This window comes from Dunckerocampus dactyliophorus, chromosome 10 (assembly GCF_027744805.1).
Source record: "Dunckerocampus dactyliophorus isolate RoL2022-P2 chromosome 10, RoL_Ddac_1.1, whole genome shotgun sequence".
Taxonomy (NCBI): domain Eukaryota; kingdom Metazoa; phylum Chordata; class Actinopteri; order Syngnathiformes; family Syngnathidae; genus Dunckerocampus; species Dunckerocampus dactyliophorus.
The window spans coordinates 24,268,129-24,295,563 of record NC_072828.1 but is presented as its reverse complement, the minus strand read 5'-3'; the positions used below and the strand labels follow the sequence as shown (position 1 = coordinate 24,295,563).

The following is a 27,435-nucleotide window of genomic DNA, read 5'->3' as shown; positions in this document are numbered from 1 at the left end:
TGTAAAAAAAAAAACCATGTTAAGTGAAATCCAGTAGTTTCATTTATTATGTATGTTTTTTTTGTTTACAGTTTTGTCATCTACAGGATGTTTGTTTATTATGTTTTTTTCGTTTACAGGGTGTGTTTTTTCGTTTATTATATGTTTTAAGGCTTTAAAACCCCTCAACCACACACTTTATTCACATTTTCTCACATTTCTCTCATTTAAACACTCTCGAAGGTCAAATCTTCGTAGATTTAAAAAAAAAAAGCAAACCAAATGAGAAATAAATATATAAACATCCCTCCATCCATTTTCTTCCGCTAAGTGTTTAGATATGTCTTTTCTTATGAAAACGGCTAAAATGGTACGATGCCAACATTAGTAACATGCTAACAATGGTAACATGCTAGTCAGCGTGTGTTAATATTTACGAAAATGTAAAAAAAAAATGCGAATATTTGCATGCTAGCACTAACATGCTAACACCTGACATGATAGCACTGAGGGGCTATCTACATGGAAACGTTTTAAACCTCTGAGACCTGAAGGAGGGGTCGGAAATAATCTGAAGTGTTGCCATTCCAGGTCCCACCATGAAGCTGAAACGACCAGCGGTAGCCAAAAAGCACAAACAGCAGATTGACAACTTTTACAAAGAAGTCACATCTCCAACGACCCCCGAAAACCCGCTGCCCCCAAAGTGAAAGCTCGCACACCCGTGCTCTTTTCTCGCATTTATCATTCTTCTTTTTTTTTTTATCTTCATTGCCTTACTTGTTTTTGTGGCTTGTTCCGTCTTGGTTTACATGTATGGATAAGAGGTTGTAAACGAGCTTTATCATTTTTGAAGATGTTTTGAATAAGCTGAAGCTATTTATTTGTGTTACATCCAGAACGTAGCAATGTTTGTCAAAAAGAAAAGGTCGTGTGGTATTATTATTATTATTGTTATTATTGTTGCACTGTAATACTTGATTAAAAAAAAAACACAGAATCCAAAATTGAATTTATAAAATGTTTGAAAAAGGTTGTGGATTTTATTTCCAATGTTTGCCACAAACAAGCTTCATTTCAAGTGAAATGCAAGCCGTCTACGTCACTTCAGTTGCCTCAGCAGGCAGGCCTGGATTTACTCGCATATACAGTAGTTGCAAGAAGGATCACTTCTAAATGTCTCGAATCTTCTCAATCCTTTAAGAAGTCATCTAAGCCATATATGTGAAGCTTTTTGGCTATATCTCTGTGCTGGATGCCCTGTGTGCGCACTAGCTACAACCTCTTTAACCCGTGTGTGTGTGTCTGTGTGCGTGTGTGCAAACTCACACAATACTGTATTGTATATATGCTTTTGTGCTATACAAATGTTAGATTTGCAATTGTATGGTAAATATATGATCTGTTCTGAGCTGTCTGTACTTTATGCAACTTGAGTAGATGAATGCTTTCTAGAAGACATGTCCTACTTGAAATCAGATGTTGGAATCCAAAGAGCTGTAATGTGTAGATGAAGGTTTGAAAGAGAATATTGTTGGCATTTGTAGCACTCTTTTGATTGTTACGGTGGGTTTGGCAGCACCGGCCGGCTTGCTTAAACTACCTGAATTTCAGGGTCAATGTGGTGTCATTTCTGATATATACTATGATACTGTTATATATGCTTTGTTTAAATGTCACAGTTGGGGTGTGTGAGGTTTTTTTCTTCCTGTCATGTCACATAAGGACGTTTTTATGTGCCTGCAGAATTCCACTTCCATCTCTTTAATGAAGGAGTGTGCTATTAAAGTGTAATTCACCCTAAAGCATCAAGCTGTGAAGTTAAACTGGATTCACCGTTAGCACATTGTGCACAATTCTGCAGGAAAGGCGCACCGCAGGCACAATTAAGCTCTAAAATGTCAATGACCAGATGTGTAATAAAAATGGAACACCCTCGTGTGTTGTTTGGCTCATTTACACATTTGCAGAGCCAGCTGAGGCTTATTGTTTGGGTATGACAATGGAAAGAAGACATGTCCCCTGCATTTTCTCAAAAGGCAGTTTTGGTTTCCTGCAGTTTTGACCCTCCAAAAACAACGTTACGATATACTACACCATCATGGTCCCCAAACGTTTTACAGTCGCGTACCCCTTCAAACATTTGACCTGAAGCCATGTATCCTCCACTCATGCACACTTAAAAAACAAACCTTTTGATCTGAATTGACTTGACATATGGAACACAATTAATTTTATAGTAATTGTCACGAATAGTAGAGGCTGTCGAGTGTTTGACCCCCAGTATGCAGAGATGAGGCAGCGGCTTGCAAACAAGAAAACTTTAATGTTGAACAATAGGAACGAACAAAAAGCGACAGAGGAAAAGGGGCTCTGTGAACAGGTTACAGGTAGTTCAGGTAAGTAACTGTAGGTGACAGCACCGATACGGAGCCGAGGAACAAAGGCAATGAACCAGCGCCGCATGTAGGCTGGCCTTTTAACCGCCGCTAATGACAATTGGCCGCAGCTGTGCGGCCACTGGGTGTGAAGCGGTTGTCTCCACCACCACGTAGGAAGTACAGCTCGCCAAAATAAAGGCGCAGGACAGGAAGCACTCGCTCCTGTCCTGTGAAACATTAATTTCCGGTAAGAAATGTGTATTTTCTTGAAAGCTTCACTTTTTTTGTTCACTCACGATGGCTGTGGTCTAATTCTTCATATTAACTGAGCACCAAATTGAAGGGGAAAGTTTAACAATAATGATTAAGCTGTATCAAAAGTACACAAACATGATTTTTGTAATGATTATTTTCGTAATGGTAATATGAGCAGGAGAACGACATTGCCACAGACTGCGATGATACTAAGTGACATGTCATTGAACACAGTGTTGCTCACCTTCTTCACAGGTAGGTGTAAAGTTATGGGGAGACAGGGCTGCCGCTGACTCAGCTGTTGATAAATCTGGTAAAAGGTGGGGGGGGGGGTAACTCATTTAATAATACATGCTGAACATTTACCTGCGCTGATTAAATGTTTGTTAAAAAGGAGACATGTACAACATACTAACACTCTGCTAGCTTATTTCATTCAGGACAATAAGCTAACAGGTTCCTCTGCTAGCTTATTTCATTAAGGACATTAAGCTAACAGGTTCATTTCACCACTGGCTTAGGCTTAAAAAAACAGTTTTCGTTTGTCTTTCTTCGCTCACCTTTTGCTCTTTACTTTTTTGACTCCCGGACATTATTTTGCTTGGCACTCGAAGCATAGTTTCACTCGAGTGAAATAGAGCTGATCTGTTCTGCTGCAACTCTTAACGGGCAACAAGTTGACTGCAGCAACAAGCACTGTGATGGTAGTAGTGGACTAAACCATTTCATGAAGCGGGGGTGGTCAGTCAATATGGAAGCTTCAAGTTTGGTCAGTGGATAGTCTGGACTGTCACGACCAAATGCAGGTGATTGTTGAAAGCGTGTTCTGACTATATTTAAAAGAAAAAAAATCACAAGATTGCAAAGTTATTTTGCTTATTTTTTGCAATCTTGGAATTGTCCTAACTTTCCCCCCCTTTACGGCGCCCCTGCGCGTACCCCACTTTGGGACCCTAAAAGGAGACATGTCAAGCACTCGGACCAAACCGAAGACGGATGCTCAAACTGAAGCATGTTTCCCATTCGACCGCCCACAAGCTAATCGATTGAGTTTTTTTTTTGTTTGTTTTTTTTTGCTAGCGTGTGATTGGGCTTCCCCACTGTCACTCTATTAGTTCGTGTTCATCTGCCACTGTAAATTGTTAACATGTTGGGCATTTTTTTACTCTACTTAGGTCAGGTCAGCTAAACATACATTAATATCAAGGTTTTATCTACAATAACGTTTGACATTTTTCAGTTTGCGTGCGCGTGCATGTTCCCAAGTGCTCGTTCCCTCCACTACCTCTGAAATCAAAATCTCGTCCATGCTTAAAATGAGCGTATTTTGAGGAAAATTATCGTACATACCGGATTTGACGTTGCTCAGGAGAATCTACTACAGTAAAACATTACCAAAGCGTGTGTATTTTATAGCCTTTAATGAAGTTTTACCTTTAAATAAACTAGAAGGGGGGAGGGGGATGTGCCACTGGTAGAACAGCCGCCCCCCCGTGAGGCAACATCAGGCGCTTTGCAGGATGCATCCTGTTTGTGTGCTAATAGCCATGTTTGTAATGGACAATTTATCGTACATTACGACTTTTGTAACATTTTTAATTGTACAGAGGGTGACATTATCGTACAAATACTATAATTATTGTACATCTGGAAACGCTGAGTACTCGTGTGGATTAAGCGCCGTCCTGAGTGTGTCAGCTCGCCAATGCTGCCACACAGTGGCAAAAACGAGTATTGCAACCTTACATCTTCACATGGGCTTCGCTTTGCTCAGAATGAACAGATTCATAACAAAAAGAACATGGGTGGAGGGGACTAAGAAAATGAAACAAATAACTGGAATTTCCCCTTGTGGGACTGACAAAGGCCTATTTTATCTTAGATTCTTAGCAATACTAGTCCCCAGCGTTGTCCAGGGTGCCACACATATGAACAGGAGTGTCCAAATGGCGGCCCGGGGACCATTTGAAGTCCCCAGGGAATAGTATATACAGAAAATTAAACATGAAACATTATGATGGACCACATGTAAAAGAACAAATGTTTAAACTAGTTGAAAAAGGTACAACAATATTAATAATTGAAATATATTTAACAGCGTGGCATATCATGACCTACACTGGCTTTTAGCTTGAATAACGTGAAAAGCCCCCCCCCGCCGCATCCTTTTCATTTTTCTGTATGTGAGGGACCAACACAGCACACAAGGTCATACCAAATCTTCATTGCTGAATCTCGACTGATAGGAGTGTTATGACATCAGAAGAGTCGATTGATCAGCCCGTAGCAATAAGGACCCCTCCAACTGAACCATTTCCCCGATGGATGGTCAGTGCACGATCGGCCTGGGCCAAGCGTGTCCTTTTCACCCCATGCACCGTCACATGAACTCCAGGTGAACCCCTCCCACGCAGCCATGGCCGGGTCACCCGGCGGTCAATGACAGGACGCCATGACAACAGTACTTCATGACTTTATTAATAATATGCTTTCCAAATAAAAAAAAAAAACATTAAAATAACATGTTTCATCCATGTCAACAACTTGCATCATATGGCCACATGGTGGCATTCCAATGCCGAGTTCGTCTTTTAAAAATACCAAACAGTCAACTCTAGTTGGTTTGTAGTTGACAGCATATTGACGATGCCACTTACTCACAGCCAACCCCCTGTAACCCCAGTGAAAGAAAAAGACCCTTTATAAATACAGGCAACCCTGTCTCCTTGTCACAGACACACCCTGCCCCCCCCCCCCCCCTTTTTTCTTCTTTGTATTGTAAAGATGCACACTCATCTGTTCTTTCCTATGATGCAACTGCGTTTGAGCCGAGGGAGCACGGATGTCTATGAATGGTCAGCCGAAAGCACAGGAAAACAAATTTACTTTTTTTTTTTCTTCTTCTGTTTTTAGCTAAACAGCTCCCTGAACGAAAGTGTGGCGTCCTCACTCCGGTCCAACTATTGTGACTGGAGGCAGACAGTGATTACGTTGAGGTCATCCAGCAAACATCTGCGGCACCTGCTTCTTGGTGGTGCTCAGCAAAATACACAGGGAACATCCCCCAAACAGTTTAGGCCTGGAAAAATAGCTTGTTTGTGGGTGACGAAACATGCCAAAATACAAGACAATTAAATAAAAGTTGGCAAAAAAACCCTAATAATATCATATTGCATGTAAATATTGTATAAAATCCTTAAAAATACAGTTTAGGTAACCATTAAGTACTGAAGTCGTCACAGCCAAAAGTGCAGAGGTCCATAAATAAAACATGTGGGTAGACAGTGGGCTTCTCTTGGGTGTCCCCCCCGTCCCCCCCTTCAACGACCCATCTCACCACCACAAGGGGCTAAATGAGTAGCAGGTCACAAGGTCAGAGTTCATGAACTAGGACGTACACGCTTGGTTTCTTGTCGGCTCACATGGGGCAGACAAACAAGAGGGAGTGAGAGGTTGTGTTGACAAGAGGCACACCAAGGTGGCAGGTCCAGGTGAGACTCCAGGTGTGTGTGTGTGTGTGTGTGTGTGTGTGTTTAAATCATTGTCCTCACACAGCGTTTACAAGTGAGCATAAGGGGACAGCGTACACATGTATTAAAGCCAACATAAACGTCAGAATAAATACACAAAAGGCAGAACGGCGAGGGCTCGCTCCTTGAAGGTGTGTGTGTGTGTGTGTGTGTGTGTGTGTACCTTGGCGAGCTGCTGTGTGAGTCGTGCACTGTGGTCAGCACAGAAACCGGTCTCACAAAGCATCAGCTTTAAACGCGACTGATGTGAATGATGCAGCACCAACAAGCAGGAAGTCATCAGTTATTGCCTGGCTTATTATTCACAAATCTTTTTTCTAACCATTTGCAAACACTTTGCTCATCTGTGGCCTAAAATTGGAGATATCTTACTTAAAATGAGCACAAAAACACCGAAGTCGCTTCAATCAAGTAACATGGCAAATTTATACAAGTGCATCTCAATAAACTTGAATATGGCCCATGTGGTGCTTTTTTGCACCTCATTTGCTGATTAAAGTGCCAACCAGGAGTTCACAATATAGAACTTTTCCACTATTTGGCACATTTCAATATACTGAAGTTGTTGGGTTTTTGAAATTAGCTGTAAACCAAGGCTGTCCAAACTTTTTTCCAGCAAGGGCCACTTATAGTAATATTAAAGAATCGGCGGGCCACTCCGATCCATTTTGTGCATGAAAGACGCTGAAAGCAATCCAGTGTAGGTCAATGTATGCTAAGCTATCTGAACAAAACACTCACAGGATGTTATAGGTGACCAAGCAAAATAGTGGAATATATAATCATGAATTCATTGTGTTTTTACAATACGCCACGGGCTGTTAAAAATGAGCTGTGGAACAAGACTGGCCCCCGGGCTGCACTTTGGACATCCCTGCTGCACAGTAAGATCCATTAGTTAACCTTACTTAGAAAAACAAAACATGCAAACCGATTGCCTTGGAAAAAACAAGTAAATGGAACTTAATAGTTCTAGTTGACCACAACAGATGTTTGTCTTTTACTTGGTACACTTTTTTTTTAATAAGTTTGTTCTACCTATTTATCTGCGTTGAGAGTGCTGTTGGATTTTACAGTGTGTAAGCGATGATCATCAAACTCATTTAAAAAAAAATCAAGAAATGAATTGTTGAAATAGATTATACTGTTTTGTGAAGCTACAGAACGTAAGAGTTTCCCTTTTTGAACTACTGAAGCAAACCTTTCAAAGTTAATTTATTGAGATGCACCTGTATATGTGTGCTACATATTAACAGAAGAAACAACAAAAATCTACCTTTTTACTGGAAAAATAACTATTTTTGATACAGATTTCAGATATTTCATCATGCAGCAGCACAGTTAAATGATCAGAGCATTTATCGAAGTGGGATTTATTGAATTACCTTTAAAATACTAATATATATATATATAAATTGGTTATTTATTGTCATTTTGTTCACATTTTGTTGTGTTTGTTCTTTAATACTGACTTTTTTCTTTGGGGTTTGGTCAAAGGAGCAAGTCTACTGTACCAAACCAAAGACTTTGGAAGAAGGGACGAACACAAGAAGTTACGTCTTCCATCCCACAAGAGCTCCTGGTGAAATAAGACCACGTCCACATTAACACAGACGTTTTCAAAAACGCACGTCCGCCACTACGGCGTTTAAAGAAAAATCTGTCCACATTAAAAACATATTCACAGGCTGTCATGCGCATATTAGCACCCACAGCTGACTTGGTTACGCATTATAACGCCGCCTCTGTTCATCAGTATAGTGCGATTAAATGTACAATGACGTCTACATTATCGTTCAAATTAGTCCACACGTACACGGAGCCCAAGAAACATCACACATTTTTATTTTTAATCGCCGTGCATGTTGTAAGGCGCACGTAGAGGGACCCGGGGCTTGTTCCTATTGCTGCTGCTTTCAGACGACCCGAGGGCTAAAGCAGTCTGTGATTTCATTATGGAAATGATGGTGCTGGACAACCAGCCCTTTATAATCGTTCAAGATACCAGCTTATGTCGTTAGTAAACCCCTTGGAGACACATTTTCTTGCAATTTTTTTTGTTTTGTTAATAGCAGCGATATCATGATATTTGGTAAGGACAAATCTACAGGTACGGTTTGTTAAATCCAACTTTGAGTCCTTCTTACCTTCAGGTGCGCACAAACTACTGTTACATTTTCATTTTTAAAAATAATAAAGATTTGTCGGTCATCTGTATTGGTCTTGAGAAGCAGGAAGTTATTGAAAAATAATATTGTGCATCCCTAATAAAAACATGAGATAATGTCACATAATTCTAATGACAAATGAACACGCTCCGCTTTACCCTTCCACACACAAATGCTGAAACTGGACTTTCTGAAAATCTCCACTTTTTTCAAGGACTAAACCCTCCATTCCCGTGTGGAAGATGAGCCAAAACGCATAGAAAAATACGCGTTTTTAAAATATTCGTATTCGTGTGGACATTGCCTTAGTTGACGCCATTCCTGGGCTGCTCGAGAAAATATCACATGTTGAATTTCCATTTCTTGTATGAAAAAAAAGAATCCAGTGGATATACAAATGATAAATACTTTGAATTATGGAGTTCCTTTTCTATCACATTTCCAAGTTCTGATGCTTCCGGCAGCAGGGTGGAGAAATGCTGACAAACACAAATTATGATAACTTCATAAAATCAGTCCTTGTGATCAGTTAGACCTCAGAACAGGAGAAGCGGTATAGAAAATGGACAGAGCTGAAACCTGATTCATTAGACCAGCGACTGTGCGGCGACTAATTAGACGTATATGTGACCTGAGTGAGACCACGCTCTCCAAGGCTTGCCAAAGTAAAGAGAGGAACTCTTTCTTTAGCTACGTTATCGCTGACATCCTCGCATTTCAGATGCATTATTTTAGCTACGAGATGCTGTTTTTTCCATACCGTACCACCGGTAATTGAAGCGACAAGTTGGCTTTACGGGACCGGTTTCAGTTGTCACACTCACTTCGGTTTTAGAGCAAGCAGATGAATGATGGAGCCTGGTTAACATGTCTGTCACACAGCAGCCCAAAACAACAGCTACTACAGCTAATTCATATTATGTACCCCCCACCCCCTAAGAAAAACACTGATCTAGCGGCAGAAAGCAAGTGATCACCAGTTAAACATTCTACAGCGCCTACGGGGATGGTGACAAGAAGGGACGCTACGTGGAGGGTCAACAGCCTACAAGGACACTGAGGAAGAAAAAGGAAGCCATTAAGACAATACTGGATATTCAGGCAGCCCATCCAAAGCGGAGCAGGGGATGTGGAACACCCACCTCACGCTGCAGAAAGGCACTAGAGTGGGCTTGTTGCTGGGCGTAGAAAAATAAAAGCCATATACATTCATAGCTCACAGGGTCATTTAACCGCAAATCTGGGAGTAGAAACACAAATGCACTTGTAGAAAAATAAAATGTAAAAAAAGGGGGAGGGAAAAGCGTGGCCCCTACTTTTCCTTATTTTTGGATTCCCGGGAGACGAGTATGGCTACTTTTTTGTTTGTTTTAAAAACCCCGCCCACCTTGAACGCCACCAGAAGGCAATTCAGGAGAGCACAGGCGGCCGGCCAGCAGTGGAGCCCTTTGGTGCACGCCGACATGGGAGGGTGCAGAAGAGGGATGGAGTTAGTGGGGGAAGAGGAGGAGGAGGAGGAGGAGGAGGAGGAGGAGGAGGGTGGCTGCTGGCGGGAGGTCACAGCTCAGCTTTCAGTGCAAGGGTAAAATCAACGTGTGTTCCGATGTGGGGACAGCAGAGAAATGTCATCCAAACACGCCTCGACATGTACAGTGTGAAGATGGGAGGCATGCACCACTTGTGTGTGCTATAAATGTGCCGTATAAGACAAGTCAGTAAGTGTGAAGACAACATCCAGCTGATGGCGGAGGGGGGATGTGGAGTGATCTGCCCAGTAAGTCGTGTGAATGGGGACAAGGAGGAGGGTTGGTGTAGAGGGAAGCAACATGAGTGCCAAGAGGGGGAATGGGGTGCATTCCACAGGTCTTCCCTTCCAAAAGACGTGGGGAGAAAAACCTTGTAGGTGGAGTTTACTTCCTGTAGTGCTGCGCTCTTCAACTCTCCCCGTTCATGTCGTCCTCCTCTTCCTCCAGTTTACTGCTGCTCCTCTGCCGGCGTCACGTGAAGGTGCAGCATCTTCATGTGTGCTTTTATTGTTCCTGCGCGCATGTGGTTGTTCAGTGATTCAGTCTGGCCTCTGGCCTCCTTGAGGAGAAGTGGCGACCTCCTCCGCCGTCCACGCCACTTGCTGTCACGTGGCCGTCGCCTCCAGGTAGCTCTGTAGTTTACGGACGGTGGACTCGTCCAGTGAAAAGAGGTCAAAGTCAAAGGTGGTGTTGGTCACGTTGAAGTGTCCTGTCTCCTCAATCAGGTTGACAATCTGAAGACACAAGGAGAGAGTCACCCACTTTGTCTTAAGGCTGGAATTACACTGCAGGTCTAAGTGCCCGATTCAGATTTAAGGCCTATATTTGACCCTCTATTCTATTTACAGTCACATTTCAATCACTGTGCAGTGTTTCCCATACATTCATTCATGTATTTATGTCAGCCCACCACAAATAGATTTGGCGATACCTGCTCACCCTCGCTCATAACACATAACAGGAGCGTGCGTCAATTTAGCTAGTTTTTGCAAGTCCATACAGTAGGTGGTGGTGGTGGTGGTGGTGTATCAGTTCCTGAACACACCTCATATGCACCGAAAGAAGATGCAGCAGGAGGGATCAACGCTGCCACCACAGCGACTGTTGTTGCTATTTTTAGCGAGTATTCAGCGACAAATCTACTGAAGAGACTTTTGAAGACTAAAGGCTTAATTATGTAAGGAAGCAACGTCGGCTGGCTCCGCCTCCTCCGGCAGAGCTTGACGTGCATCTCTAAAGAAAAAAAAATTTGGAGCTGTGATTGGTTGGCTTTTCTTCGTACATCATTTTCGGGTTTTCCCTCTCCGCCATAACAAAAGTAACGGAGCAAGTTGAGGAGTGCCTGAGCAAAAAAAGTTTGTAACACCTATATAATACTGTAGCGTACTGAGAGTCACACAGCGTCTGGTGCTCTTTTAAGTTTTATTGCCAACCTTGACGCTAACTGTAGTGCACTTCCAACACAGTCGGCTCACGCACGTCTCTTCCCCTCCACACTTGCAGCAGCATGATGAATAACATTCACGGCGAGGTGCATTCACGAGCACCAGAATTCAGAACATCAATGTTACAACACCAACAGGTCGTTACAGTACGTTACTTTCATGTGGATGTCGCCAGTGGCCACTGTTTACTACTACACTGGAAGCTAGCTAGTCAAAGAGAAAAGAGAGCTGATGAAAACACTGCCCCAAGCGTTTTAGTAGAGCATTGCACGTTATGCGCTCAGCCCTGGGGTGAGATGTCTCCTGGGATTGGTTTAGAGTGGCAAATGCATAGATGTGTGTGTTGAAGTTAAAAAACACAGCAAGATGTGGCAGCTTTTGAGAAAGTTATGTGTAGGTTTCACTTCTGCATCTAACAGCACACAACGGTGGGGAGGCCAAGGACCACCGAACACCGGAGTGTGTAAAACATCACCAATGGCCACGCTTATTCACATGTTTTGGTCTTGTCCTAGCCTGGAGAAGTATTGGAGGGAAGTTTTTCCAAACTCTTTCTGCGATTGCCAATTTAGATTTGCAACCCAACCCTTTAATAGCATTGTTCGGCACCACAGGTAAACCGGACTTGCGTTTGACCCCCACAAGACAACGAAGTTTGGCCTTCGCCTCTCTCTTGGTCAGACGGGCAATTTAGTTAAGATGGAAGGATGCCACTCCGCCTACCCACGTTCAGTGGCTGAGAGATGTCAAGTCTTCTTTAAATTCGGAGAAAATACATAGAAAATTTTCCAAATGTATGGGGACCCTTCTTAGTGTATTTGCATAACTTCAAACTTACCTGAGCTCTCTAATATTACTTCCCCTCTCTAGCCCATTTACTGTCACTTACTGTTTTATTCATTTGCTTTGGTTGTTTTACACTTAATTGTCTTATCCTCCCATACTTGGACCTCTGTCTATTTGGGCTGTGTGTGGCTTACCGTCTGGCTTTTTTGTTTTGTTGTTGTTTTTTTTGTTGTTATTTGTTTTAGTTATTTTTTATTTTCCTTGTTCTCTGTCCAAACTTCCAGCAAACATTGTGTACACTTGTTTTTTTACTTATTTAAAATGTAATAAAACTATTTCTGATAAGAAAACATCATCAATGAAACAAAGACATAAACATGTAAAAATTGTGGTGTTCCTAACAGACATGAAAGCACTTATTGCTCTTCTCAACAAGCAGCGGGTGCTTCTGCGGGCCACTCTCCCATCTCAAAGCACTCACTCCATCTTGTTTGTGAAATTAAAGAGCGACAGAACAAAATCAATTTTTAGCCTAATCACAATTCATAATATGAAATGTAAACATGGAATATTGTGACTATCGTGTGGCTACGGACCAAAATGTATTTCCAGTTGAGACACATGGCTATCAACCCTTACTCCAATCAGTGTGTCCGTCTATGTTGCGTCCATGACTATTGGTATTGGTACGCTAACTCTTGTAGTCCAAAACCGCTGCACACAAAAGTGTGACAATTTATAAAAAATTGCAACCCTGCTGGGTTGCTTATGCTATTAACTTTCTGACAAATACACCAGGTGTGTCCAAAGTGCAACCCGAGGGCTATTTGCGGACTGCAGCTTGATTTAGCCCGTGACATCTTCTAAACACAAAATAAAATTCATTACAAATTAGTAGGGGTGTCACACACAAAATCTTACGAGATTAAAACGTGACAAGATTTCTCACTCAGAAAAAAAAACTGTCTCATGGGCACTAGTCCTGGGACGGTAATAAATTCATTAACTGATCACACAATAAATGAAAATCAACTCGATAATTTTGCCAGCCTCAATATATTGCCATCTGTATGCATGTCTGTTTTCCTTGTCTCTTGCCTCCAAACAGCCAGGAAGAGAGTCCACTCTGTGCATTGGTTTCTTGGCGCGTTCGTTCCATAAAACAACTGCATGAACAGAATGAGCCCTTTTGTCAGTCAGTCCCTTCGTCTCAGTGGCAGGAGGCAGTGCCGGTAGCATACACACAGAGTGCAGAAGAGTGTAGCCTCGTGAGAAGCAATGCCAAATGAAATCAGTAGATTGCAATATATTTTTTCACTGTACTTTTCTTAAAAGTAATGTTAAAAACCCGTCTTGTATCGTTCTTGCAGACCCAGTCTCGTGCATCATGTCTTCTCGTGAACCGAGTGTCTCGTGACAACCCTATAAATGAGCTACGTTATTAGATATTACATTGCATATCACACCCTAATGAGGATAAGCGGCATAGAATATGAATTGGATTGCATATTACTAATTTGCTTTGTCACTTATAACACAAAGCTAAGATGTGGATGTTTTGGTCTGATCGATAGCTTAGCATACATTGGCCAACATAGGATGGATTTTTGCATCTTTGCTGGAACAGCACCCTTCCATTTTTCTGTATGCAGCAAAAAGTTTGGACACCCCTGCACCAAAGTTGTCCTCATAAGTCGGATTGACCTGAAGTTTCTCACACAGGTCAATGTGCTCTGCAAAACACCCACTGTAGCTTCACGGTGCCGGATCAGCAAACAATTCGGTACACACTGACAAGAATGATTGAAAAACATGGCCACCATTAACCAAAACGTCTTAGCACAGGCACAGACTTGGCAACTAATTGCCCATAAGTTATTGACCATTTGGCTATTGATAATAAAAGTTTGACGCGATCTGTATTACATTTATGGTATCATTTTGAGTACCACGCCTAGGGGGCGCCACAAATATCATATTCGTCACACGACTGTACCTAAAATCAGGTCTAAAATCTTTGTTGCCCAGTGAAATTGATCATGATTTCTTGAAATGCCAACCCCTAGTCGGGGATCCAACACTTCAGAACTAATGGAGTCCCACTGCTAAAAACACCAGTGACCCAGTTCCATCAACAGTTGTACATGTCCACATCATCACACAACCAAATGCAATGGGTAGCAATGCCAGCGACAACTAGGTGCGAGCTCACTTCAAATTCCTGAACAAACTTCATGAGTCCATGCGAACTTGGGTAGAGAAAATGTGGGGAAAAAAACAGTTGTTGCAATGAGTAGGAAGTATAAAGCATATGAGCAGCTGAACAACAAAAATGAACATAATGGCCATGACAGTATGAAATAATAGGAAGATATGAAGACATGCCTGCTGTAGGACGTTACGTTCCCTTAAAGCCATCAGTCTGCGATGGAGGTCAACTAATTCTTCCGTGTAGGCCTTGACAAGAGGGAAGGTGCAGAGAAGAGGGAAACAGTCAGGATTTTTAACACTGGCGTTGAACCTTTTTAAAGGCTCTCTCGCCTGAGTATAGAAATATACTGATATGTGCTCAGTTTTCAAATAAACATTTTTTTTTAATAATTAAAAGATCTAAAAACAAACCTGAACATAATTTTACGACACCAACAAGATCCATGTGTTAGATGTTTAAGACCACTTAACAATTTCAACAACATAAGATGATATTTGGCTTCAGGAGTCAAAACATGTGGATCCATTCATCGGTCATTATCTGTAATTTACTTTAATTGAACTATTGAAATAAGTCCAAATGCTGCGTGTGTATGAGTTGAAGCATAAAAAGTTTGATTTACCCTTCCTACCTTGTCGTATCCCTTCTTCAACACCTTATCGGAACGAAATGAAGAGTCTGGACTCTTTCTGCCTGACACCTGCACTCGCACAGACAAAGAGAGATGAAATAAAGTTATGGGAGGTAGGAGATGGAGGTTGTGATCGCTGAAATGCCGCAGGCCTGAAATGGTGCAACTTGGATGGCACCTTGGTAAATAAACAAAATAAATGTCTGCTGCACACGCATTTTATGTGAGTCATCTCTTGGAAAAGTAATCACAAGTGCATGCTTATTACAAAAAAGCTTTTGTTTAAATTCAAAAAACAAAGCCAAGTGAATCCACATGCTGGTGGAATGGTGCTAATTCAACACAAAAGATGTATTTTAGAAATTCCCTTTCCATTGTCCTGAACTAAATTGCCTTAATTCATGCCCTGAAGGCTCAGTCAATATGTCAGTGATGGAAGGCATAAAACGTGGTCTCACTTTGTTATTGGAGGAGCTGTGTTTCTGTGGGGGCGGCGCGGGGTCTCGACTGGGGCGGTGCGAGCCGTCACTGCTGTCACTCTCGCTGTCCAAGCTAAGTCTGACACGGGGGGAGAGGGACAAGGTCAGGGGTCAATCCCACAGACTGACACAATGTAATACTGCGTGCGTGTGTGTGTGTGTGTGTGTGTGTGTGTGTGTGTGTGTGTGTGTGTGTGTGTGTGTGCGCTTCTTATTCACTTAGGTATGTGGATCAAAATGCTAAAAAAAAAAAAAAAAAAATTCACTTTGTTTGACTGAAATTCTATCATTGTGACAATTACATGTAATCAGTAGGGACTGGAATAATAACCGATTAATTGACTGGTTAGCCGCCAATACTGTAAACAATTGAAGAACCAGAAGAAGCTAACCGTGTGAGGAAAATGCGACGACAGGAGCAATATGTTTTACCAAGAATACAAAAACGCTACAGCCGAACACCGCCAGGACGGAGAGGCACGGTCATAGCAGGGAAATACGCGTGAGTCACTTAATCATTTCTTGTGTCCAACCTAGAAGGTTGAACATTCAAAAAATTAAAATCTGAAGAGCGTTTAAACAAAAGACAAATGGGAGAAAATGTTAATGCTCGTCTGAGAAAAGTGTATGGTGAGGGTTTTACATAATAATTTGATTGGCTGGCAACCAGTTCAGGGTGTACCCCGCTTCTCGCTTGAAGTCAGCTGGGATAAGCTCCAGCATACCCCCGCGACCCTAACGAGGATAAGCGGCATAGAAAATACATGGATTGTAAAAAAAATATATATAGTTGGCTACTTTGCGGATTTCATTTATTGCGGGCTATTTTGGGAACCTGTCCCCCACGATAAATGAGGGAACGATGTATTTAATGAAAAAAAAGTCCCACTGAAAACACTGACCGAGAGTCGCGGTTGGGTGGGTTAGTCTTAACAGGGGTCTCCTCCTCCGAGCTGCTGTCGTCATCGTCTGACTCCTCTGACTGGATTTCCTCCACCATGGATCGCAGGGGACCTGGGAGGAACAAAGACATATAACCTAATGCAAGTATAAACTAATATGTTATACTGGGAAATAGTATGCTAATGAATACTGTCCTACTTAAAACAGTTGGAGAGATATGATCATTATTACACACAAACGTCTCTGACTAAATACGTTTACTTTGTGAGGGGTACACTGTAATTATTACACATGGCAAGTTGAACAGACCGTACCTTGTCCTGGTTTCTGTCCCGGCTCAAAGTCTGAGTCCGAGCTGGAGTCTGAGCTGGAACTAGAATTCGAAGGACTGGAAGGTGCTGATTGCTGCAGGAGAGGCACAAAGGGAACAGAAACAAAATTGATAATACAATTAAAAATACCCTCTATCCGCTATCTTTCGCAACCCAGCTGGTCGAGGCAGATGGTCGCCCCATACTGAGTCTTGGCTTCGAGTAAGGTTTCTTCTTGTGAGAAGGTAGATTTATCCTCCGCTACTGTAACAAAGTGATCTGCAATGTATACACTACGTGAGCTCCTTTTGGTGTAATATTTGTGGCGAAGTCGCAGAAAAATGATGGACTATGGCCTGGGAGTTGTGTGAACATTTGGAATGAATCTACATCCACAAAAAACCAAACAAATCGTTTCACATCTCACTGCACTTTGCCAATAAATGTGACCACACTGTCATCATACCTCAGACTTTGAAGAGGCTTCATCCTCTGAATTTGACTCTTCAGACTCGGGAAGTTTTTTGGGCTCCTTCAAATCCTGTGTGTCATTTTTGCCTTTGGCCCAGCGACCTTTTTCCTTGGAGTGTTTCTTGTCTGTGTAGGGCTGGCTAGTAGCAGATGACGAGGACACACGAGGAGAACCAGTGAAAGAACCGCCGGCCTGGCCTTTTGGCCCCTCAGAGCTGCCCTTTTTCTGCTTCTTGGCACTAGGTTTGGGAGACTCCACAGTAGAGGGTCTTTTGCCAGGGGCTTTGGATTCTGCGGGACCGCCTCCCCCACCCCCACCACCCCCTCCACTCCCAGCCCCTCCTCCTTTCGGGGACATGCCCTCCATCTTTGACTCCTTCAGGGTGAGCTTGGGCTCCTTGAAGGCTGCCTTGGGTAGGACCTTTACGTCATCCTTCACTTTGATCTCTGATGGCTTTTTCGAAGACGAAGATGAGGAAGAGTCACGTCCGCTCTTGCTGCTTCCATCTCTGTCGTTGTCCCCTTTCGATGTGGCTTTGCTCTCAGAGTCTTTTCGGGGTCTTTCACGGTGCTCCTTGGTCATTTTGTGCGGTTTGACCCCTTTGCTGCTGCCACCCCCTCCTTCTTTGCTGGGTTCCTGGTGATGAGGGACAAACAAAGGAGCAAGAAAACACTTACATTATCTCTTAGTTACACTTGTACTTCTACATGGTCCATCCAGTTAGGCAAACACTGTAAACGTATCAGATAGCTAACAATGTTCCTTGAGTCTGTGAAGACATGTTCACTTACAAGAAAAGGCACATAACATATAAATACAAAAGTAGTTAACTAGTTAGGTCTGTAATTAGTCACACTGCGTGTCTTAGACACACTCTCAGTGATCCATTTCAGACTTGGACACAACAGAACACTCAAAGCTGCCCAAGCACGGCACAGATTGCCTAAGGTGAGTGTGACCTAACGTTATTATTAGGTCCTGTTTTAGAACTGCTGCAGTCTAGTCGAGAGAGAAATAAAACCTTTGCAAACTAAAAAGACATCTATCTGCGATAGGTTGAACCGAGGCAACACAAAACGATGCAGGGGATGTTCATATTTTCTCCTGGAAGATAAGCAGGCTGACTAATACTACACGCATGTTACTGCTAAACCACAGTTGGTAACAATTAGAGGCTTGAGTCAGCCTGCTTGTAGGGGAGATTTGATGGTTAAAGGCATACAACTAAGAAAATGTGCAGCGTTTCTCTCTGGAAATGCCAAAAAAAAGACATGAACTATCAACAAAGTTATGCAGCCTTCAGGAGGAATTCAACTAACACATTTTATTTTTTATTGGCATTTTCATTTGTTTCTCATGTGAATGTCCCCCCACCCCCAAGCTAGATCTGTACATCAAAAGAAGAAGAGGGCGAAAGCTGAGTGCATGTAAAATGAACAGTGGTGTCTTGGCAGCATAACCAACCTTTGACACATGAGAGGTCTTGGTCTTCTTGGGATCTGAGAAGGCTGAGAGGGGGATGGTGGGGAGGATTGGGTAGTCTGGGCTGGGCCTCGACACTGCTTCAGCCACCTCTGGAACCACCAATACCTAAATAACCAAAGAGGATGATTGCAGATTACCTGTGTCTACATCCCAAACCATAGAAAAATACAATTATCTGAGTGTTTATTTGTAACTCAGCCAAAGAGAAAGCATTATTAAGAGTATTTATTTACCCTGTCAGTTGCTACTACCACAATTACTTTGACTGAACATTCTGCTCAAAGTGGCGTCTACTGTGTTGGGCAGCCTCACCCCTCCAGCTTTGATCAGCTTTTTCCTGAAATCTTTGGTGGGATTGTTGAAGGTGAGCTTCTCACAGCGAAGGTGGTTGACAGGAGGGTTTCCCTCCAAATTCAGGAAGAGGTCATAGTTGAAACACACTTTTTTTGGCTCCTCCTAAACAATGTCCATAGAATACGTCATTAAGGCCATCGAGTCAGTGTAAGAGTAGATTAACGCAAACATGCTCAGAGTCAATAATCACGACTAACACAAAGTGGAGCGTGCAAACAAATACTAATTGCGAGATGTTTGATTTTAGATCCAATGTGTGGCAACTGTGCTGCTTTAGACATATTCGACAGATAATGTGTTTAGATATAGTTCTTGTTCGAGGATGTGCGTGTTTAGTTTATTTAAGTAAACAGATTAGTACAGAACAGTAAGAACTATAAATATAATAGCTTGCTCTCAATGCATGTCTACTGCAATTGTCTAACCCTAACAGGTTCTGATAGCTGCATGCATTTAAATAACCAGATTATTTCTGTCTTCAGCAGTAACCTGCTCTTCTCAACTTGGCATCAAAAGAAAAAGTATTTCCATTAAGAAGGTTAACAACTTCATTTCATTAACAAGGGTAGATCCCCCCTGTAAAATCCTGCGTGAAAAACTGGTAAATGCAGTCTGTTAATGGCTCTGTTTACACAGACATGAAGAATTAGGACTGTTGACTTTAAAACCAGACCAAAGCAAGTTAATAGTACTGTATACAAACACGGATGCCCAGGTAAACACACCTAACATTTCCTTGCAGTTCGCTCCAACATCAAATTAAATTCGATCTATAGTTAATGAGGGAATAAAAACATTGAAAACAAACTACATTTGACAAAAACAGTAAAAAGACATACCGGTACTGTACAATTCATTTGACACATTTTTACAAACTTGTAATAGTTCTTTGAGGCCCAAATGTCCTCACCTTGTTTTTGAAGTAAACCTCAATAAGCATGAGGAAACCTGCGTAGCCTGACTCCTCCACTTTGTACGGAGGCTCCTTACATACTGGAGACAAAAACACATAAAAACACACCCATTTTTTGTAAAAGCATGAATAGGAATTGATCTTGCATTTACACCATGTTTTACATTCATCTTCGCCTGAAAACGGTTGCTTCCAAAAGATACGCTGAGGTGATCTAGTTCAGCCACAACCATCAAAATACATTAACGTGAGAAAAAAGAAAAAAAGAAAAGAAGTGTGACTTGTCTACCTCTCTTGGGTTTAGGGAAGCTCTCATGCAGGCGGAAGACAACCTTGTCTACAAAGTGCTGGATGTCGCCATTCTCTGGCCCTCGGACAAAAACCATCCAGTCGTGGGTGAAACCCTCTGATGTTACTTTCTTCCTTAGCTGAGCCCTGTGGCCCAACTCCAGCTTCACCTGCACTGTGCACTGAAAAGATGAGATGATAAAAGACAAAAATACAGGAGGCGTCAACATTTGGGCCTTTTTCCACTTGGAAGAAAGGAAGTGCAAGGTCAGGATAGGAAGAAACAGACCCTGAGAAAATGTAGACGATGTCCAAATCAAAACATGCCACCAATGCTCTACAATTTTTGCATACTTTAACGACCGCAGCAAGGTCAAACAAATGTCAAGTATTTTCATCTGGGTCTTTTGTACATTTTAACTTGTGACTTTCACATGAAAAAGAATTACATTTCATGATGAACGCCGGTCAGTCCACACTAAGATATCATCCATCTTCTATGCCACTTGTCATCACTAGGGTCACGGGGGTGTGCTGAAGCCTATCCCAGCTGGCTTATGGGCGAGAGGCAGGGTACACCCTGGACTGGTCGTCATCTTGATTAATATGCACGTCACATTATATATAAATGAACCGTTATTGCTGCTTTTTAGGCTTTATAGGCGGAATAGGTGATTCCCATTACGTGCATCTTAGCTGCATCTTTTTTTTTTTTTTAGGTTTTTTTTAATATCTTTAGAATGTACAGAAAGGAGAAAGACATATCATGTGTGTTAATGGCTCACATAAGGCTTGTGGATGAGGTCACTTTTTTTTTTTAAGTCCAGTTTTCCTTTAAAACACTGCACATACAGTTAATAAAGGTTTTATGATTGTGACAGTTTGACCCCAGAACACACTAACTCAGTTTCAACAATTTCATTACTGCATATGTGAAAGCTGAACTCTAAATTTGTATACCATACATTTGCAGCCCAGCAGTGTCCTGGAAGCAATTGTGCTCCACATTTGAGGTTCCAATGTAGTAGAAAGAATTGTGAATTTCTTTGTTGAAGGTAGCTTGATTCCCATGAGAAGCATGTGAATGGAGCCTGAATACACACAGAGAAGAACTGGTGTCTCCCATTCCCAGGGGAATGGAATGGGAGTTGATTGGCTGCATAAGCTGGTAGATCTCCAAAGATTTGTCCAGAGGAGAAAGCACATTGCTGCGATATCTTTCTCAGCCAAGAACAATGACGGCAATGGGACAAGCAAACGATACCATGCTGGTATGACAGAAGAATATGCGCGGGGGGAGTACAGTACATAGTGGAGTCCGAAGGCTGTGTCGTAGTGCAGGAAGGGATAGGGGGTAAGTCGACACGATAAGCAACAGAAAGGCACTTCATGTCCAAGGAAGGAGAGAAGAATGTAAGGATTTGGCTCCAGCAGCGAGTAGCTCGTGAGCAGGGATTGAGTTGGGGGGGATTAGAAGGGCCGGGATTGAGATGAGCACTCGACTCTCTCCACTAACTATCACACAGCAACACAGAAACACACACACGCATGCATGCATGCATACAAACACACACACCTGGCACACTGCCTGACCATTCTGTGGCAGTAATGCCCTCAAAGTCCAGACTCCACCACACCCTAGCATGGAGTCCCACTAACCACCAGCACCACCCTCCTTTTGCTCCACAATGCTGACCTGCAACTGGGTGATTAGCCGCCACATTTTACATAATGAGTATAATAAGAGACATTTATCCAAAATAAAGTGGATAAATGAACCGCAACAAACTGCTTCAACATGGGCGGAGGACAAACAAATATATACAGTATTGTTAGACTTTCCACCCTCATCAATAAGAAAAGCAAAGTGTGCAATTCACTGTCACACATGAAAAAGAAAAGCAGAAAATTGGTAATAAGGGTGTGTGTGTGTGTGTGTCTGTGTGAGCAAGCTACATGACCAATCATCCAGTCATTCCAACCGCAGTGCTCACACACAAGTCTCGTGACAGCCGTATGGTTTGGAATGGCTTCCGGTTGCACAGTGATGTGAAACAGGATAACTAACCAATGAAGTGCGCAAAGACGAGGCAAAACAAAACACCAAGCAAACTGCTATCGTCTCGTCAAGTGGCTGTTAATTACAAGGATAAGACAAGCTTTGTTCGACAAAACATTTAGCACATTGCCATTGTTACAGAAGTGATAATTATCTGACGAGTGATCATCAAACTGTAGTCTAGATATCACGATCAGTATTTCCCATACATGCCTTTATTTGTGCTGGCTCGCTACAAATAATTGTGGACCACCACTGACAGATCTGGCGTGACCACATTATAGTGGGACTGTCTGTGTCATAGCTCTGCTTCCTAACACGCCTCATACGTACTGTACATACCACAACTGACTTGATTTTAGGTGTACAATGACGTGTACATTATCTTTAAAATCAGTGCGCAGAGCCTCGGAAACATTGCGAATGTATTTTTTTAAATGCATGCTAAAATGTGCATAAACTCAGTTTTACCTGTCCACACACAAACTCAGTCTCAGTTTTTGAAAATCTCCACTCTGGCCGGAGTTTTGCATCTTGGCCAATTATGCAAATTAGGCAATATGATTTACGCTGCCGCAAGTCACACCACAGATAGATCACAGTCCTGTGGGAACCAAACTGTACCGGGGACCTAACTGAGGGTTGCCAAAAAGTGGTATGGATCAATTATTTTGGTGTGCTTTTTTTATGACGCCGCATGGTGGTCTAGTGGTTAGCATGTTGGCCACACAGTCACAGTCTGGAGATCGGGACGACCTGGGTTTGAATCTCCGTTGGGCATTTCTGTGTGGAGTTTGCATGTTCCCCCGTGCGCGCGTGGGTTTTCTCCGGGTACTCCGGTTTCCTCTCACATTCCAAAAACATGCATGTTAGGTTAATTGGTGACTCTAAATTGTCCATAGGTATGAATGTGAGTGTGAATGGTTGTTTGTCTATATGTGCCCTGTGATTGGCCGGTGACCAGTCCAGGGTGTACCCCGCCTGTCGCCCGAAGTCCGCTGGGATAGGCTCCAGCATACCCCCACGACCTTAATGAGGAGAAGCGGCATAGAAAATGGATGGATGTTTTTGTGTAAAATGTGTGTACCACCACTACTTTGCTGGGTGGAAATGGAGTGAAATGAACCAACCAAGTGTACTAGGATTATACTAATTGTATACTCTGAAATGAAAATTACGGGCTTTATCTCAGGCTAAGTTGACAACATGTTTTAAAAACACATTATTATAAAGCAGTACAGTTCAACAAGCCTTAAGCACAGCCTAAATGACACATCCAAATCTTTATTGCAGTATCTTTGACTGCACGATGGCCCGCTACAGTCTTTGCCAGTTTTCCACAGCACGCTGCTGACTCCACTGAGCTTCACCCGCTCGCCCCAGGATTTTGTTTTCCACTGCACACAGTGCCCCTCAGTGTATCTTGGTTGTCATAGAAATATCGAAGGAAACTGCTGTGCCGTCATCCTCGACATGACATAAAAAATCTGGCATCTTGGAAAGCCTTCAAGATGAGTGTTGGCCCATCCAGCTCTCCCTGGAGCCCCTTGTCGGCAATCGGGCGGAAGGAGGAATTATGGCATCTCCTAAATTCACCATATTGTGGTTTCTATTTGCATCTTACATGAGATGTCCAGTGAATTGAAAATGTGATAGCATCATTGCTTCATATCTTAGAGGGACACAACAATACAGGGACATTCATCTTTATAAGTCAGTCCAGCATGCTGTTTTATACCACAAGCAATGACATAAAAAAACAAGGAATAAGAAACAATCAAAAACAACGCCTGCAATGGGAAAGATTGGGGCAGGGGTCACAAACCCGTCGATCTTGAGCTACTGGTCGATCTTTGGGACTTTGCCGGTCGATCGCGAGAATGTTGGAAAAAAAAATGTACCATTACATTAGTGCCCTCATATCCTGGAGAGTGACCAACAGGCACGCACTTTGACCACTGAACACGCCCGCACTCCTCGCCGCCCTCCAGGCAGCAACCCCGCAAACTCCGGCCAAGAGCCCAGTCCTCCAAACCCGGCCGGAGAAACTAGCGCACGTTGAGTGAGCGGCGTGTAGAAGGGGCGAGCGAGACGGAGAGAGGGAGCGACAGACCGCAGCGATGTGCCTGACCACACAACAGTAACAGTAGTTATTGCACGTTAATATCGCTCAATATCTGCCTTTGCTACCTCAAAATTAAGGCACAAATATGACTACATTGACGTGCACGTCCAAAAAAAAAAAATCTTCCAGCTGCGGCTCGTTATCGCCGACTATTGTAACGCACCAGTCTCGCCTCACCACCGCTCGGCCACGACACTGAGCCAACAGGGCGAGTTTCAATTTGCTCATAGAGCCCACGCCACAAGCCTAACCCACAAAGTAGGGGTGCCCAAAGTGCGGCTCGGGGGCCATCTGCGGCCCGTGGCTCATTTGTCATTGAATCACTGCAGAAACAAAATAACAGCAAAAATGGTTAAAAAAGGGCAAAAGGCACAATGAGAAGAAGCTGCCAACAACCAATAGTAAGACAAAGCTTTGTATTTAAAGACAAAGCTTTAAATATCTTTACGTTCTACAAAATAAAAGAAAACCTTTCTAATATATATTAATTTCCTTGATAAAATACACACATTCACAACATACAAAACACGGCCTCCAGACGCTCAATCTTATATTGATATAAGGCAACTCAAGAGGACCAATTCAAATAAAGTGGCTGATGTTTATGTGTGACTTTAGACGCAATACACAAAGTTAAACCAGTACGTGTCATTACCGTATTACTATTCACACGTCCGGGCTTACATTTAACTCTTACTTTTTGGATGATTTTCACACAGCTTCCTGTTGGGTGTATCTGTGCATCTACTGGTTATGGTCGCATTTGGTGACATCATACCCGGCGTTACCCTCACTCAAGAGACAGGCGGACTGAGACCCATCTCTCAGACCGTCCCCGTATTTGGACCAGTCCTTGACTGTGTTCGCTCACGAACCGTAGCAGGGGAGCAAACGGATTGTAGTCTGTGTGAACGCACCCATCATTTGCAAATATGTCGGTGTGTTCACAAGCATGTCTATTAGTGAAATATACAAAAGTCCTGAGCAGTATTAGGTTCATCCATAAGGATGTGTCTCATTTCAGTTCATGGAAGTATGGCCCTATGCCATTCATACATTGCATGTCTGGATGAAATTCTCAAGGTATATGCAACGGATGTATAACTCATAAAGCAAATTACCATTGTTGCAGTGATTAAGCACTGTACTGTATACTTGAAAAACGTGTGATAACAAACCACTCATTCACTCACAGTGTGTATTTTGGATAGATTGGGCCAGTGAAAGCATGCCAGTCAAGCATGAGTGAGGTTCAAGTTTTTCCACATTAAGATTTTCCTCCATACTCAATACATCTATATTGCAGAAAAGTGCACACGCGTTAACCTTTAACCAAATGTTCGCAAATATTAGTGTGATATGACAAAATAGCATGGTGGTGGTCGGGTTTCTTTGCCCAGTATGGCAGGTTTCAGGCCACCACCCTGGCTAAGCAGCACGGCTAGGAGAGGGCGAGCCTTTTCCCGGCGCCTTGTCGCGGCTCCTTAGCCTTTAGCCATCGGCCGACACTCCACTAGTAGGTGTACTAGCTTAGCTTAGCTGGACACCATCGCCACCCAAAAATGTTTTCCGGGTAATTTGTAATTGCATTCGACTTTAAACGCAAGTAGAGGAGGATAAATACTGGGTGTGTATATCTTTGTGTGCTCGTTCGTAGCTTCACCTATGCAGCGGTGCTGAATGGAGCGGTATACTGAAGCTAGTTAGCGGTAAATGCCGATGTATGAGTGGCCAGCTAGCATAGCTCCAGAGCCAAACAACTACGACTTCTATAGCAGCAGGAGCAGCGTTTTTTTCCCTCTTCCAGCGACTACAACAGAGGATTCATTCCTGCCCTGCCAGCGAGAAAGCCGCCGGTATTTTCTGCGCCAAAAGTTCACAGTCCAAAAGGAGAGAGAAAATCCACGGTACCTGATTCTCCATGTTTCTCTGGCCTCAGCGGTTGTTGTATTTATTTACAGCGGCGTTTGTGGAGCGTCTACCCTGCCTTGGCTCCTCATTGTGTGTCAATCCAGCCGAGAAGCGGAAGGCAGACGACTCCCCTCCCCGTCCAGACGGTCCGCTGGCAGGCAACCAAAACAGAAAGCTCTCTCAGCCAATGGGAGAGCGGGACTTTCCGGCGTTCTTGAAAACAGCCAATCAAAGTCATCAAAAGGCGGGTTTCTACGTTTCCTGCAAATACAAATAAAGCTTTTTGTGATGGTATTCTCGAGTGACAGGGCATATGTCCCAATGGCTGCAGCGCCGATTCAATTGTAAAACAAGCACATGGTGATAATTGATAGTAAATTATTAATTATATTATAATCAATGCATACAATAAACGCTTCAAACTCATTGTTTCATTAATACTTAAAATGTTGGAGTCATACTATACTGACAAAGTACAATATGACATTTTAATATGATACTCAGATAAATTGCATTTCTTGCTTTGGGGTGTGAGATTGTAATGCATTCGTTCTGTGTACAGCTATGGAGAGTGGAGAGTACAGCTATGTACTGAGAAAATCGATAATGCACTTAATTTATTGATGAGCCATCTTCTTCATGGTGCAAACAGGAAACACTATTTCAGTATATTTACAGTGTAAGTGCATTGCAGGTTTTGATAGTCTCTATTAACAATATTATGACTCAGCTCGTGGGTTGACACCACAGGCAGAGCTTCAGGGTGGGCTGGTGAGGGTTGCACACCCCCGGAGTAGCCTAATGTTTTTGTTGTTCTCTTGGTTTGTTATACTTCATGTCCGTTTGATGGACTTCAAAATGACATAGTCGTTCTCCTTGGTGCCGAAGCTTGCAAGCCCCACTGTTGTGGGCATGAGTATGTTGTAAAATGATGTTGTCATGAGCTTTATTATTTGGGTTTAAAGGGCCCAGTCATTTTCCCCGGTCCGGCTCTGATTTGCTCCGCTAGTTGTTGACACAGTGGAAATACACACTTGAGTATGTCCAAAGGTACACTCATTTTCTTTGTCATAACACAAAGCTAAGAAGTCAATGTTTTTTTCCAATAGCTTAGCATACTGTACATTGACCAACACTGTTTTGGTTTTAGCATCTTACAAAGTGTATCAAAGTGGCCCCCACAGCCTTCAATTTGTCTGTATGCAGCTCTCAGTGAAAAAGG

At 42.7% G+C, this 27,435-nt stretch overlaps 2 protein-coding genes across 6 annotated transcripts in view; one reads left to right on the top strand and one right to left on the bottom strand.

The window, feature by feature from the left end:
- The window catches only part of acsbg2 (acyl-CoA synthetase bubblegum family member 2), a 28,752-nt gene extending 26,819 nt beyond the window's left edge, over positions 1 to 1,933 (top strand). For all 4 annotated transcript variants that reach the window (XM_054789216.1, XM_054789217.1, XM_054789215.1 and 1 more), the window contains one exon: positions 571 to 1,933. In XM_054789216.1, the coding sequence (XP_054645191.1) occupies positions 571 to 689 (119 nt within the window). In that variant the 3' untranslated portion in view covers positions 690 to 1,933. The remainder of the gene's footprint in view (positions 1 to 570) is intronic.
- Positions 1,934 to 3,531: 1,598 nt separating this feature from the next.
- mllt1a (MLLT1 super elongation complex subunit a) lies at positions 3,532 to 26,351 on the bottom strand. Of its 2 annotated transcripts, none has more exons than XM_054789219.1 (12): positions 26,214 to 26,351; positions 20,120 to 20,300; positions 19,828 to 19,910; positions 18,876 to 19,019; positions 18,543 to 18,668; positions 17,073 to 17,714; positions 16,610 to 16,700; positions 16,295 to 16,406; positions 15,372 to 15,471; positions 14,905 to 14,982; positions 14,456 to 14,527; positions 3,532 to 10,573 (listed from the first exon to the last, which is right to left on the bottom strand). In XM_054789219.1, exons 1-12 carry the CDS (start codon positions 26,223 to 26,225, stop codon positions 10,445 to 10,447), a joined length of 1,770 nt encoding a protein of 589 aa, XP_054645194.1. In that variant the 5' UTR covers positions 26,226 to 26,351; the 3' UTR covers positions 3,532 to 10,444. The 2 variants fall into 2 exon arrangements, with proteins under 2 accessions (XP_054645194.1, XP_054645195.1); XM_054789220.1 differs by having other exon boundaries at positions 14,914 to 14,982.
- Positions 26,352 to 27,435: the final 1,084 nt, after the last annotated feature.

Coding starts and splice junctions, on each gene's coding strand:
- mllt1a (XM_054789219.1), bottom strand. Junction 15,472..16,294: donor CCACCCAACCGCGACTCTCG/GTCAGTGTTTTC, acceptor CCCCCGTGTCAG/ACTTAGCTTGGACAGCGAGA. Junction 14,528..14,904: donor GATACGACAAGGTAGGAAGG/GTAAATCAAACT, acceptor CCTCTTGTCAAG/GCCTACACGGAAGAATTAGT.